The sequence below is a fragment of the Ictalurus furcatus genome, chromosome 5 (assembly GCF_023375685.1).
Source record: "Ictalurus furcatus strain D&B chromosome 5, Billie_1.0, whole genome shotgun sequence".
NCBI lineage: Eukaryota > Metazoa > Chordata > Actinopteri > Siluriformes > Ictaluridae > Ictalurus > Ictalurus furcatus.
The window spans coordinates 8,686,864-8,701,986 of NC_071259.1; the positions used below are offsets into that span (position 1 = coordinate 8,686,864).

At 39.9% G+C, this 15,123-nt stretch overlaps 1 protein-coding gene across 2 annotated transcripts in view; it reads right to left on the minus strand.

Moving 5' to 3' along the window:
* zgc:171572 (protein bicaudal D homolog 2) overlaps window positions 1-15,123 on the minus strand; it is a 50,715-nt gene that overhangs the window by 21,887 nt on the left and 13,705 nt on the right. For both annotated transcript variants that reach the window (XM_053624626.1, XM_053624625.1), the window contains exon 2: window positions 9,049-9,261. In XM_053624626.1, coding sequence (XP_053480601.1) covers window positions 9,049-9,261 — 213 coding nt within the window. The remainder of the gene's footprint in view (window positions 1-9,048; window positions 9,262-15,123) is intronic.

Here is a 15,123-nt window from a genome sequence, read left to right on the forward strand (position 1 = left end):
TTCAAATGACTTTGTTTTATTGCATTTTCCATACTGTTTCGGAATTGGGGTTATACATCTGGGCTGCAGTCGACCAGCTGACGAACCATGCTGTATTACTTTGTGACATTTATTCTTTCCTCCTTTGCTCTAGTGTACCTCTTCATTCATAGACCGTCTGACCTTTTAAGCTTTCATTTGTCATGTTACCTCTTTTTCCTTATCCCACTCTCCATCTCTCTTTTCTCCATCACACCTCCTTATCAGACAGGGGATATATCCAAATGTGGGAGGTATTTTCTTGCATCATATACAGATGTCTCAGACACCAAGCTACACATCAGCTCAAGTTCTAGGCAGCCCTGCCCATTTCTACTAAGCTGGTGTAATCCCAGCTATTTTACAGTTGTCATGACATTGGGTAAATCCACCAATTGGAGACTTCCAAATAAGACAGGGAGGGAATTAGAGCTGGTGGGATCTGGAGACTGCCATTCGGCAAGAAGTCACCCAACATGTGAGCACCAATCTCAGGAACATTAGTCTAGACTAAGAATATAAAACATTTTCTTTTTTTCTGGTTGTGTTAGCAAATTGAATAAATAATAAGCTTGATTGGACTATTGGGATTGATTAATTTAAGCTTATAAATGATAGGAAACATAGATTACTGGAAACCATAACAGGAAAGAGATATATAATATATCGCTGAAATAAAAAGAAGAAAAAAAGCCCAGTGATCCCAGCTCTTTAAATATTTAATGCTGTCCGGTTATTTTAGGAACACTGTTTCAATAGCTTAGTCTCTTTAGAACACGATCATGATCTCAAATTTTTTGGAAAGTACACAATTTTTTACAAGGTTCTTGACTTTGAAAGAGCCATAAAATACGAGTCTCAGGCTTGTGAAGTGATTAAACACAGACTACATAGCTAGTTCATTAAATTGAATGCTTTTTATTTGGTCTTGGTTGAGGGTACAAGTGAGAGAAAGATTGGGAAAGAGAAAAAAAAAGAAATATGGAGCGGTCACTCCGCTTGACAAAGAGTTTCACGGTATGGGACTCATGATGGGCAAAAACATAACATCAGTATTACTGCACATTTTCTCTGCAGGTCATAATAATAACAACGCACTGCTCTTTACCTCTTAGCTCCTTTTGTTCAAGCCCAGATATGGCTGGTTCCCACTGGTGTTCCTTAATAAATATTTAACACCAATTAAAATGAACCACAGCTTCACCCAGACCAATCAGGATGCAAAGCAGGGCCATGACCTCACAACCTGGGTCCTATTCAAGAATAAAGGCCCAAAGGAATTGTGGATATGGCTGGCTACATTTGTGCAAGATGGAGGAGAGATAACTTGATAACGAGTGAGAGCTGCCATTTCCTGGCAAAAAGCAAAGGTCGTCACCTTAGTAACGATATGATTGGAGGCATATAGGCATGTCAGTAAAAGATGAATGATAATTGCACAGGCAAGTGACCGGGACCTATCTAGAGGCAGGCGCATACAGAACCGTGTGGTTGTAATTTAGACCTCGAGTCTTGGGGGTTCCACATTAGCATAACACATTTAGGAAAGAAAAATCACAAGACCCCTTGCTGGGTCTATTTTTTTTTAAATACATTACCATTTTCAAACATGCAGTGCTGTATATCTCTGTGTACATCTTTGATGGGCATGATGACTGAGGCTGTGGTTTAGGATTACTTTTATATTTGACAGCACCAGCAGCAGCTCATGACCATAGATTTCATTTGGACAGGGTATTAAAAACAACGTGGCTGCAAACAAAATTAAGTAAAGAGGCTATCACACTTGACTTGTACTATAGGGTACTCTCGAGTGATTATTTAAAAAAAATTTTTTATAGAGTAACCCCATAATAGGCAATTGAAAGTCCACAACATCGAGTCATCAGGCATCCAGTCTAGCAGCTGGTTTTATGTTCGTTTTAGACATACCTATGTTCAAAGTTGTGTGCGATAGAGCAGGTGTGTTTCCTGTCCCCATTAACCAGGGTTTCCAGGTTTTAGCAAAATTTCCAGCCCAGCTACATCTCAAAAACCACTCAAAAGACCTGAAACTAGCATACAAAAAAAATTATCTGGGCACTGGAAAAGGGAAACATTTTTCTTCGTTCTCTTAGCCTTTGCATGGAAAACAAGGGCGCCGTAGTGCATGTGCATTTCTGATGTACAGACTTTAGCCACTTCATAATCCCTTTCTTTCTTCCAATCTTTGGAATATCTTACAATAGAAATGGTTCTACATCATGGACACACTGTCTCCACTTATTTGCTATAAAACAAGATCCTGACGGCCATGGAACATTTTTAAACTGTCCCAGTTTGGTAAAACTGTCACTGACTGTCCTGTCTTCTGCTTCTCCCTTAAGTATGGAGCAGACTGATTCCTGCCCCAACGGACTTCTATTATTGAGCGGTGCAGTCAGTGGCGGTTTTCATGCCATTTGCATTTTTCAGAAATATGTTTAAGTACCCCCGGTACTAGGATTTTGAAACAGCAAACAATTTAAATAATATGCATGACTTGCATCTCATCCAACTAGCTAACTACTTTTGCCATAACAAGTGCCGGAGAAACTGCTGCTGAATTTCTAAGATGGGTCGATCTGGTCCAAACGCCCTTATGCTTTTTTTCTTCATTTGAGCGCCTTGTGAGAGGGTTTTTTTTTTGTAAAGATAAAACCAAATTTTCTTTCTTCTGGAAGAAATGTTGCACCCACTTCTACGCTGTTAAAATCTCTTGCAGTAGCGAGTAAGAGAGTCGTTGAGAACGGTCCAATCACATGAGGTCAAAAAATAGAAAAACTATATCGACTCGCTAACGACAAAAGTGGGAGTGTCTGGGGTGCAATGAGCTGCGCCCCGAGGACAATCAAGCCAATTAGAGAGCAGCCTCAAGTCACCTGCTTTTCAAACATTCAAGGACCTACATACACACTCATTTGGCTGGCACCCTGCACACAGATATGATCGAAATACAATTTAGATTTTTTAATAAATGCTAACATGTTTACCAGATGAATAGTACATCAAAAGAAGTTTATTTCATAATTATTTTGCAATATCTATTTAACTTATGTTTAAGCAGCCTTCTTCTCTGGATAATTTGACGGGGCAGCACCCCAGCGCCCCCTATTGACTAGCCGCCACAGGTTGCTGTTCCTATTTTCTACCTCTAAGTGCAATAACATAGTGGAGCTAAAACGATTGCATCTAGAAAGGCGAGCAAATCAATGGAACATCATACATTTTTGGTTGACTGTGCAAAGTAACAGCAATACTCTAGTATGCAATTTATGTGAAGGGACAAATGTTTCCATGGTATGTTAATTCCCTAAAATGGGGACTTTCAGTCAGTAACAGCATCCAGGTTGTGCTCTTTTATATCATGACATTCAGTGGGAGTGCTATGAGAGAAAGCATCGGCTATACACTTGTAAAAAGCCACCATTTATAACTCAACTGTTTTTTTTAATCATCTGCAGGTGTTCTATGGTCAAGGTTTTAGAGATTTCCTTTAGTTTCATGCAGTCATCTGACTGCAATTTAAATCTAATCATAATAATAATTCGATATAATAAGAATTCTGTGCCGTGTGTTTCCACATCACAAAATTATTGGGTCTTCCAGGCAAAATGAGACAGAGATCACAGATATGACAGAACAACCATAACACCCCTCCCCCATCTCTCCCTAGCGCTTTCCCTGTCTCTCTCTTTCCTTCTCTCCTTCCCTCTGGCTCTGTGACTCACACCATCCCCCACCGCTTGCCTCCTGTCCATCGATTTAACACATTTTTCCTTTGACCTGGTTTCTATCACTCCTCCCTCTCCGTCTCTTTCTTGCCATCTCTCCATCTCTGTCTCAGCTGTGTCTTCTAGCTAGGGGTTGCTTTGAAGAAAAGAAAAAAAAAAAAGGAAAAAAAAACAAACAGTGTTAATAATACTGCCTCCAGGTCATTAATTCTCTCTAGCGGATACCTGCAATCACTGAGGAACACATGCACACGCCTGTACACGCAACAGTCGTCACTGCAGCAGCTCAAAAATAATAAATATGTGTAGTCAGAAGGAAATGCTGAACCTGGACAGACTAATTTAGCACCCACTGTTTTGTTTCAACATAAAACAGAAAGAATAACAAAGCATGTTGAAGGAGAGAGTGAAAGTAATTTGCTTGGATTGGTGTGTGAGAGATGGACGGAGAAGTTTGCTGTTATAAACTCCTGATGGACACTGATGCTGTAATACGACCTGAAGGTCATGACAAGATTCAGCCCTGCAGCTGAATGAGATTCAGTTAAGACAGCTAAGCTCTGTGTGTGTCTGTCGCTACGGTTGGTGTGTATTTAGATGCAAGCCAAGCACAGACATATCTCTAGGGATGTACATATGATTCTGTAAAAATAACAGTTTTTATCTGCACGTGACTGTACTTTATATCTATCTATCTATCTATCTATACACACACACACACACACACACACACACATACATACATACATACATATATATATATATATATATATATATATATATATATATATATACATACACACACACACACACACACACATACACGCACACTTACATGGCAAAAAAAAAGAAAACATCTCTCACATTCAACTGATTTTATTTCCAGTAAATTTCTTAATATGTATAAATATTTCTATTAAGATAAAATATTCAACAACTGAGACATAAACTGAACAAGTTTCACTGACGTTTGGCATCTTTGACGTTATCAGGGAGTTAATGGTACATCGCTATACCATGCGTGTACGCCTTGGATGTGCTGTGCTGCAAACTTCTATAAACAATTGGATGTAAATTCTATTGCTAAAGAATAAATCTAAAGAATAAATCTTTGTGCTTGTGCACATTAGCAGCCCATTAGGTTCAGAGTTACAGCGGGTGCACTGATTCAGCTCTGAAAGCTACGCAGTCATTGAGCGCAGCCTTTAATTATTGCCGCGATGTCAAAGTCTTTGAACCACTGTAATTGAATGAAAGATAAACCAGCATTCAGTGACAGAGCTCATGTGTATGTATATACATTTAACCAAAGCTTGGCTGGATTAAGTCTTGTGTCTCTTTTTAAATGGGACCTGTAGAAATAACAGTTATTTTAAGGTCTTCTTCCTCCTACACATGCGCGCACACACACACACACACACACTAACATACACACAGACTCCACTGTATCTGCCTTAAAGGAATATTTTATCCATCCTATATTAATAACAGCATGATGCTAATAGGAACTAGTTCATTATCCTTCTCTTATTAGAAATCAAAATTAGAATTTTGAGTGAAATTATTCCTTAATTAACTGCTTTAGTCTGATAAACTAAATTCCAGATTAAAATTTAAATAATTAATTAAAAAGACCCAAATAATTGCAAAAAATAAATAAATTTTTGCAGTTAAACTAGCTTCATCCATTTTTCTTTGTTTGTTTCTTTCTCTCCTGCTCTATGGCAGATTTAAGAAAAGCCTTTCGCACACACACACTTACTGTGCTAGGATATGTAGCTGCAATTAAAAAAAAAAAAACAGCAGAAAATTTACACCCACCTCTCTCCCTCTCTCTCTCACCTCCCACCAGCCAACCAATTAGCCCTCTTTTTATAACGGCCTCCTGGCAACAAGTCAAGCTGTGTGCAAGTTTTTGGTGTGGTTGGCAGCTCACGGGTATGAGAGTAAATTTAAGCATAATTAAATACCTGACAATTTAAAATCATCATTAATTATAAAAGTCCATGGTCCAGTAGCTACAATTCACTCTAAAATCAATTGTGATGTTTGTTTCTGATGACTGTTTTAACCGGTACTAATTTACTTACCTAGCTAGAGGTTTAACTTTAATGCAGCAGTTTTAGGCGCTTATAATCTTACAGGACTATCCGAGCTAAAACCGAACACCACAGGCCTTTACATGTTGAATCATTTTCAATAACAGCAGCTCTAGCTGAAAGCTTAATATAAATGCGCTCTTTCCAAACTTTATCATTTCTCACACAGGGACTTAAAATGGTCAAAAAATAAATGATTAAATGCTGATTTGGTGACGTTTTCTGTGAGCAGATGTTTACTTAGCATTGATGGAAGGAGTCTCCAGTGTCAGAGCTTCCTAACAGTCAGAGGTAATATTGCACTTTTAGGTTTTCTGACACGGGAACACAGAATGAAGGGGTTTCCAGTTTCTAGGTAAGATGACAAGCTGCATTTCTTTTGTCTTATTAACTTCAAGGGAAATTAATTAATAGATAGATAGATAAGTCTGGTGAGGGAAGGACTTTATACAAGATGAATGACAACAGGAAGTACCTTGCTTGGCTTAGGTGACTAAGTAAATACAAATTTGCTGACAGAGGAATAAAACGCTTCACAATGTGCCGTCATATAAAACGTATCTGTCAGGTTCCAATATGAAAATTCATCCAAAAATAAAACTTGCAGTGCAAATGATCTGCAATCTGCTTTTAAAAATTACCCCACGCTATCTTACAGACAATGCTCAGAGACGTCTACAGAGGATACTCTTTTTAATGAGTTATAAAATCTTGTTTATCACCTACTTATCAATTGATAGTGATGGAAAAAGCTAATTGTGTTCAACATTAGATCAAACTGTCTCAGGATTTGAAGCACTTTAAATGTAATCCTCAAATAGGGATCACACTACCAAAGTATTGCCAAGCTAAGATACAGTCCCCTCTGAAACTATTGGAACAGCAAGGCCAATTCATTTGTTTTTGCTGTAGACTGAAGACGTTTGGGTTTGAGATCAAAAGATGAATATGAGAAGAGTTTAGAATTTCAGATTTTATTTCCTGGTATTTATATGTAGATGTGTTAAACAACATAGGACGTAGCACATTTTGTATCAGACCACCCAATTTGTAGGCGAGCACAAATATTGGAACATGTGACTGACAGGTGTTTCTTGTTAACCAGATGTTTAACTCTGAACATATACTCTTGGTTTTTACCTTCAGTTTCACCTGTGAAAACTGCATTTGCTGTTAAAAATGATAAGCCAACATGAAGACCAGAGAGTTGTCTATGGGAGAAAAGCAAGCCTTTTTGAAGCTGAGAAAAGAGGGAAAATCATTCAGAGGCATTGCACAAACATTGCGCATATCCAATACAACAATTTGGAATGTTCTGAAAAAGAAAGAAACCACTGGTGTACAACAAACACCGAATGGGTCAGCCCAGGAAAACAACAGCAGCAGCTGATGACTGAAGAGCTGTGAGGAAAAACCCAAAAACAACCTCTACAGGGTGAAGGTATCACAATTTACCGCTTGAAGAAGACTTCGAAAGCAGAAATATAGAGACCATTCCATAAGATGCAAACCAATCATCAGCAGTAAGATGTATAGTAAATACCAGGAAATAAAAGCTGAACTCCTAAACTTTCATCTCATATCCATCTTTTTCGATCTCGAACCTATCTTTTGTCTTTGGTGTATAGCACAACCAAATGAATTGGCCTTGCCATTCCAATAGTTTCGGAAGGGATCTGTATCTAAACTTTAATCACTGATATCTGTTTATCCACACAGAACCTTATCATTTCAATGTCTTGTGATCCAGCTCCTCCTCCTACAAGCAGATCCATGTTAGACTTCAATCAGTCGTGCACGTGGAAACATGCAGCGTGCGTTCAGGGGCTGAAGAGGAATGACCGCCCTGCACGTGCTATACCACGGCACTACTCCTTTAAACGTCTACGCCTCTAAATCCGACTCCGAGCCTGTAAAGGAGTAAAGCCCATGGAGTAAAGTCTGAGCTACACATCTGATCTGTCACCTGAGTAGTCACATGTGTTACGAGGAACATGAAGGGATGAAGTGGAACCATGTATGTGTGCGCATATTTATATATATATATTTTTGAATAGGTCTAGATGTAGGTTGACAGAAATGTTAAAGAAAGTTGATCAGTTTGATCACTTCTGATAGTTAAACCGCAACTGCTGCTGAATCTGAGCAGCATACTGAAGGCAAATCACATACTTCTCTAAAGTCGCGACTCTAAGGAAGGAGCGATTTGCGGCCTTGTATGGAGATGATGTGGTTTTGTTTTTTCGTTTTTTAAATGAGAAGCAAGTCCCTCAACCTGACAGACAACATGATGCTTGAAATGTGATTTGTGGCCCTCATTAAGAAAACGTAAAGCCTGGAAAAGGGATTTTCTTTCAAATTTTCACAGAGGATCCTTAATCCGTTAAATCCGATATGCCAAAATGAAAGAAGATTGACGATTTAATTGCGAAACAATGGCTGAATCTTTTCATTTCACATCACAAAATAGGATTTGCCCAATCTACCTTTTTTGTACTTTTACGGCTGAAAGCCTTTCACGATACTGACTACTAGATCCACTCAAAGGACAACTCTTTGTTCCTTATAGACAGAGATGCACGAGAGCAAATGATGTGCTCTATTACAACAAGTTGAAAGAGTTTCAGAACACTGGGAGGTGATTAGTGAGTAATTAATTCGTGCTTGCACAAGAGCGTATATGGACGTTGGTGTGTAAGTGGATTCCACTGGTGTCAGGTCATAGAACAAAGGGCAAAGCTGGCATCATGCCTGGCATGAGAGTACGTCAATGGTTGCCAGATCAGATACTGAGAGAGGCCATGCGGCGGCAGGACAAACCGATGGCCGCTGGGGATTCCAGAACGATGGCACTCGAATAACATTGGAGGTTATCTGGATTACAATCACTTTGACCATCTATGGCTGGTAATAACACCTGCCTATGTGCACTTAGCCACTAATTACTGCATGTCTGTTAGACATATCATACCAACAGACCATCACAGTGCAGCTGTTTCTGAAGAAATCTGTTGGGGTGAAAAGTCAAAGAATCTCATACAGCTCAGAATTCTATCATGCATTTTCATTTAGCATGCATGTTTAAAATTAATGCGCTTCACGTTCATATGAGACGTTACGCTGCTGCGACTACAGCGCGCATGCGAGTGTGTGACCTTGCACGCAATAGTATGTCTTACCTCCCTGAGCTCCTGGGTGATGGTAGACAGGCGCTCGTTCTCCGACAGCGTGTTGGTGAGGGCGTTACGTGCCTGCCTGAGCTCGGTCTGTAGCTCCTGCACACGCTGCTCGTAGTACGCCTCCTTACATGCCGACTCCTGGAGCAGAGATTCCTCCCGACTCTCGCCATCAGCTGCCACTTTCCTCTGGTTGGAGTGAGCCTGTCCGAACGCCTGAGGAAAGAAAGCATGCTTGGTTAGGCTCCAAAGCTGCCAAGACTTTCACGCTAATACCAAGTCTCTGTGATGTATAGCTGCGCTGCATTCTGGATCTACGAGTCCAACATTTGTTGTCTCAACTATTTATATTTCTCATTAATATGACCCTGGACGTCATTGGAAAATGGTGAATGAGAAACAAAATGCGTGCTTGTTTGAATTTAGGAGCCAACAGCGAAATTATCCATTTTGTTTCAGATTGCTGACCCCCCCCCCTTCCTACACTAGTGTAAATACACTGGCAATGTACCCCTGAGACATTTACAAAATTTCAGCACCAACCAACACATTACAAAAACTCTACATAGTCATATTTAATTGAAAGCATCAGGGTGGGGGATTCCTTAAATCCAAGCAGAAACAAGTATCTGTGTGAACCATCAGAACTTGCAGACAATCTTTTCAACCACCGGCTAATTTCACTCGTTAGCTGACCTCCTTACACAAAGAGAAAAAAATATCAGTTGTTGTGGTGCAATCCGGGGGGGGGGGGGGGGTTGGGGGGGTGATTGGGATACGACCACTCTCAAGTGCCCCAGCTCTCACCGAAGAATAAATCAGTTTCTAACAAACCTCCGATCTTGATTAGACCAACACAAAATCTGACCTGTGTCCTACCCCCAGAACACTGCGATCACAAACGTCCTGTAATCTAACCTCTCAGACTTGGACTGCAGCCACGAGATTAATGAAACACGTGCATGTTTTGTTCAGGTCTTGCGCAAACTTGGCCAGAACTTGGACGACTTTGCTGTGCCCTCTAATTAAGGCCCAGTCACACTAGCTGTTTATCAGCAAACATTCTTTTTTTTTAAATGGACTTTTTCAGACCTCGGGCATTGAATAAATGAGAAATGATGATTAATTTTTGAAACATAACACAACCACTTTGGCTGCATTTACGTCGTAAGGGACATCCGTTTACATTGCAGCGAAAGTATTCATTTGATCAGAATCAGGAACACACAGGTATGCAGAAAAAAAATTTCAATGCAAAGCTTTCATTAGTCTCCTCCTATAAATAACAGTCTTGAGAGAAAATAAAGATGCAAATGAGATACGCGAGGACTGAACATAGCTGAAATGCTGGCCAACGAATTGCTGTCTTTTTGTCAAGATTATAATCTCAGTGTGCTAGAATACAAACTGTTAAAAAAAAAATTATAATAATAATAATAATAACAGTCAGCCATAACATTAAAACCACTGACAGGTGAAGTGAATAACAATGATTATCTCGTTACAGTGTCAAGGGGTGGGATATATTAGGCAGGAAGTGAACAGTCAGTTCTTGAAGTTGATGTGTTGGAAACAGGAAAAATGGGCAAGTGTAAGGATCTGAGCCAAACTGCGATGGCTAGATGACTGTGTCAAAGAGGATCTCAAAAATGGCACTTCTCGTGGGGTGTTCCAGGTATGCAGTGGTCACAAATTTCCCAGATCTCAATCTGATCGAGTATCTGTGGGATGTGCTGGACAAATAAATCTGATCCACGGAGGCCCCACCTTGCAACTTACAGAACAGAGGATCTGCTGCTAATGTTTTGGTACCAGATACCTCAGCACACCTTCAGAGGACTTGTGGAGGCCATGACTCAATGGATCAGAGCTGTTTTGGTGGCAAAAGGGGAATCTACACAATATTAATGTTATGGCTGATCGGTGTATACTCGGCCATTTCGCTTAATCTGTATTATTGCACTTTTAGTTTGTTATTACATTGAAAACGGACAATGCTTTCTCAGAGGGCTAGCTAATTAACTTATGACATGTCCGTCCCTGCCATATGTTTACGAATAACAGATAAAGGGAAGAAACGAGAAGAATCCGAATCATGGGAGAAAATGGTGGCTCTGTGGTGAGCTGAACAGCTTTGATGTGGGCCGCGTTTGAAGTCGCTGACGTCCACAACACAACTGACTTTTGTACAATTGTTGTACACAACAGTGAGTTTGGAAGTTTAGCTCTATAATCTCATACGCACATGCATCTTGGATATTTATCCAGCGTTTATATCTTCTTTAAGATCACTTCTTTTGTTTGTTTTTGCAACAGCTCAGAGCTTGACATTTGATCTAGTTTTGAAATACACAACCCAGATTCAAGTTCCACTTTCCCTCACACCATGACATTTTCAGAAAGCAACAACAATGGATTGAATGTAAGATTTAGGCCCAAAATTTAGGTGTAAGCCTACTAAATTAAAAAAAATCATTAAGGCCACAACACACAATCATGACGACTAGAGCTTTTTAATCGTGATGGTAAATTTGGCTTCTCAAATGAATGTAAATGTACAGTATACCATAGCTAACTGAGCAGCGTTATGTACACGAGCGCTTATAATATGCTTGAAGGAATATATGATTATCATAGTAAAATGGGGGGGGGGGGCATTGGGGAAAGCATGCACTCTGGGCAAGTGCAATATCACACTGTAGCTCGTAAAATGGATGTATAATTAAGTCCGAATTGTGATTCAATAGTAAATAAAACAATTATGATGATCATTTTAGCTGTAATGCTTGACTATGCTTGACCATCCAACATCTTGACTAAGGAAGAGATAAAGCAAGGAGGGAATGAAAGAGTTAACAGCTGACTATTGAGCAGCCTCTGCATTGCAGCTCCGGTATTCTGCAGAGGAGAGTCTCCTCTCTCTCCCTCACATGCATACACACACACACACACACACACACACACACACACAATGTACACAGCGCCACTGTAATGAAATACTGCATGGGCATGTTTAAGCCTGAAGCAGAAGACCTTTCCAGGAAGTCTATCCACTGCGCCTGTTCCAGCATGCTCTGTGCATAACTCGTTCCACACAGGACTTTGCTCCTGGACGTTGATACACTGCTGTGTGTTATGATTTATTCAATTATGATTGATTTGCTAGAGATAACAACTTTCCAGAAATTGTTTGGAAGTCAGAGGCCATGCTAACCGACAGGACGGATCATCGAATTCTGATAACGTGGTCAATTTAGGAAATAAATACATTGTATAGCTGAGAAGCCTGCCCTGTTAGTGCTACTTACGTAAAACGAAAGATGAAGGTCGGCATGTCTGCATGTGCAGGAGAACGTGTGTGTGTGGTTTACCTCCCTCATGCGTCTTTGCCTCACATGGAACACTGGCATTCTCTCCTTCACTCTTTTACACGTACGTCTGCAAGTCAAATCCATTCGATTTGTTCGAAAGCAAGCATTTTTCACTAAACAGCACATTAGCAGTAGAGTCAAGCCGAGCCAATCTTGATGAGGCAATATTCAATACCCCATGCAGTTACTGTTCACTTTAATAGGAACACCTGTACATTCATGCAATTATCCAATGAGCCAATACTGTGGCAGCAGCGCAATGCATAAAAATCACACACACGCAGGTCAAGAGCGTCAGTTAATGTTTACATCAAACATCGGAAAAGGGAAAAACGTGACCTCTTGGACTTGTGCATGTCGGTTTGAGTATTTCAGAAACTACAGATTTCCTCGGATTTTCACACGCAACAGTTTCAAGGAGTTTACACACAAACGATGCAGGAAACACAAACAAATAAAGACCCGGTGAGCGCTGGATCTGTGGGCACAAACGTCTCGTTGACGAGAGACATGCCAGACAGGGTTACACTAACAGCAAGGCTACAGTAACTCAAATAACCACTCTACTCTTTAACCACGGTGAGCAGAAAAGAATCTCAGAACTTAGAAAACAGCAGTCCTTGAGGTACATTGACTACAACGGGAAAAACAGTACACTTTTTTTTTTTTTTTTTTAAAAGGAAATTAGTATGGTATAAATGACATGTAACCAAAAAGCTGACAAGAACACCACACCACACAATAATAACCTTGAGTTATTATTTTTTTTGCCTTTGAATAAATAATTACTAACATTTCAATACTATGAACATAGGGGGTTTTTTTTTTCGTGACAGCCCTAATTTCGCGCTCTTTTCTTCACCCCGCTCCCCCTTAAATATTTTTACACACACTATCAGAGGGCATGTGAGTGTGTGTGAGCACTGACCTGCCTTGATCTCCAAAATACTTATTGACCAAAATTGTGTCAATAAGTAACAAGGCACGGATTAACATTTTAAAAAGCACAAGGAAAGAGGGAGGAAAAAAAATCCTTATTGATTTCTCTTGCTCTCTAACACACAGCCACGGAATAATAAACTGGATACAGCGTGAATGGGGTAGGTTTACATTCTCTCTCTGCCTCTCACAAACACACTTACCGCTATTCGCATAACCATGCTGTATAATCACACTTTTATTTTCCCTAGATAAAGAGCTGACTAAAGAATGTGATACACATCCCACATTTCATCCTATTATATACCATATAGAATCGCTTCCGTCAAAGAGAACGCATCGACTACGGAGGTAAAAACAGCTTATACACAGCAGATGTGTAAGAAGTGGGTAAGTAATCACTCCAACCAACAACAACAAAAAAGTGTGATTATGGCATCCCTGCAAATTAGAGCGACAGAATAAGGGAACACGAGCCACAAACTGTAGGTGGTTATGCTCAAATCCACTCAGTGCGACACTGCACACTCATCTTTCGTTTCCTCTCTAGACATTCACGCTTTCTGAATCCGCTTTACCAGTACAGTATCTCGTCTATTACAGAGCCTTGTTTTCGCGTTCATAGTCATCGGTGTTCATCCGTTCTGGCTTCCCTTAGCATGACTTTCCCATGACATCAGCCTCGGCCTGCGCAGATGACTTCTTCAGCTGACCCACTTCCTGCGTGGATCAGGAAGGCAGCTGTTTCTTTTCAAAGTTAACCAACTGGGTGTATAGAAGGAACTGACCATTTTAGAAACTTAGCACGAGGCCTTTCAAAGACAAAAACAAACCAAAAAAACCCCCTGACATTTAAGATTTAGAATCTTAAATATAACTCTGGTGGGTTAGTTCCACATTCAAATAGTGAACCAAATCAAAATGATGCACTGCTATTTTTATTTTAACGAAGTGAGAAATGAAGAACGAATCAAGGGCACAAATCCGCCAGATTCCCAAATCCACCATGCCTCTGGTTTTAAAATGTCAGTGTTGATTAATTTTCTATAACAGCGGCTCTGGCGGTAGTTCTGAATGCAGGGTTTATAGTAATGCACTTGTTCCAATAAATTTTTATAGTAGCAACGTACACAGCTACTTGTATCACAGACGCGCCACATCAACTGATTAAAAACATTTGGAAATGTTGATATGGAGAAGTAGGTGTTTATTTAACATTTATGGAAGGAGTCTCCAGTGTCAACTAGGGTTAGAGTCAACTTTAGGTTTTCCACCTGAGTGCTTTGCGTTGTCTGGTATCTCAATAACGTGACAAGCTAAAATTTTTGTCTTCAAGGGAGAGGAAGAAAAAACTGGTGAGGGCATGACTAGCCATTTCACAATATGCGTTTTTATGCGTCCTTGTGTACTTGTTCTACTACATCATCCACCGCTGAAGTTCAATTCCAATACTCAAGAATGCAAGTTTCGGGGACGCGTGAAATTACTCGGATGGGTTCTTGATATCGAGGATGCATCAGATGCAGACACGAGCGCATCGAATCTGCTTGAAGTCTCAGAAGTCATTACGACAAAACAATAGCAGATGACGGAAGACTGACCCGTAACATAAGTTTTAACATCTTTTTAACGACAATGATCTAAATATGCATCTAAAAAGAATGATTTTGATATAGATTTAGATTGAGATATATATGAGGATGTTGAAAAGTCGAATTTATCCCTCAGAAGTATCTTAATTGAGCTAAGCAAGCTTCCATCTTGAGGG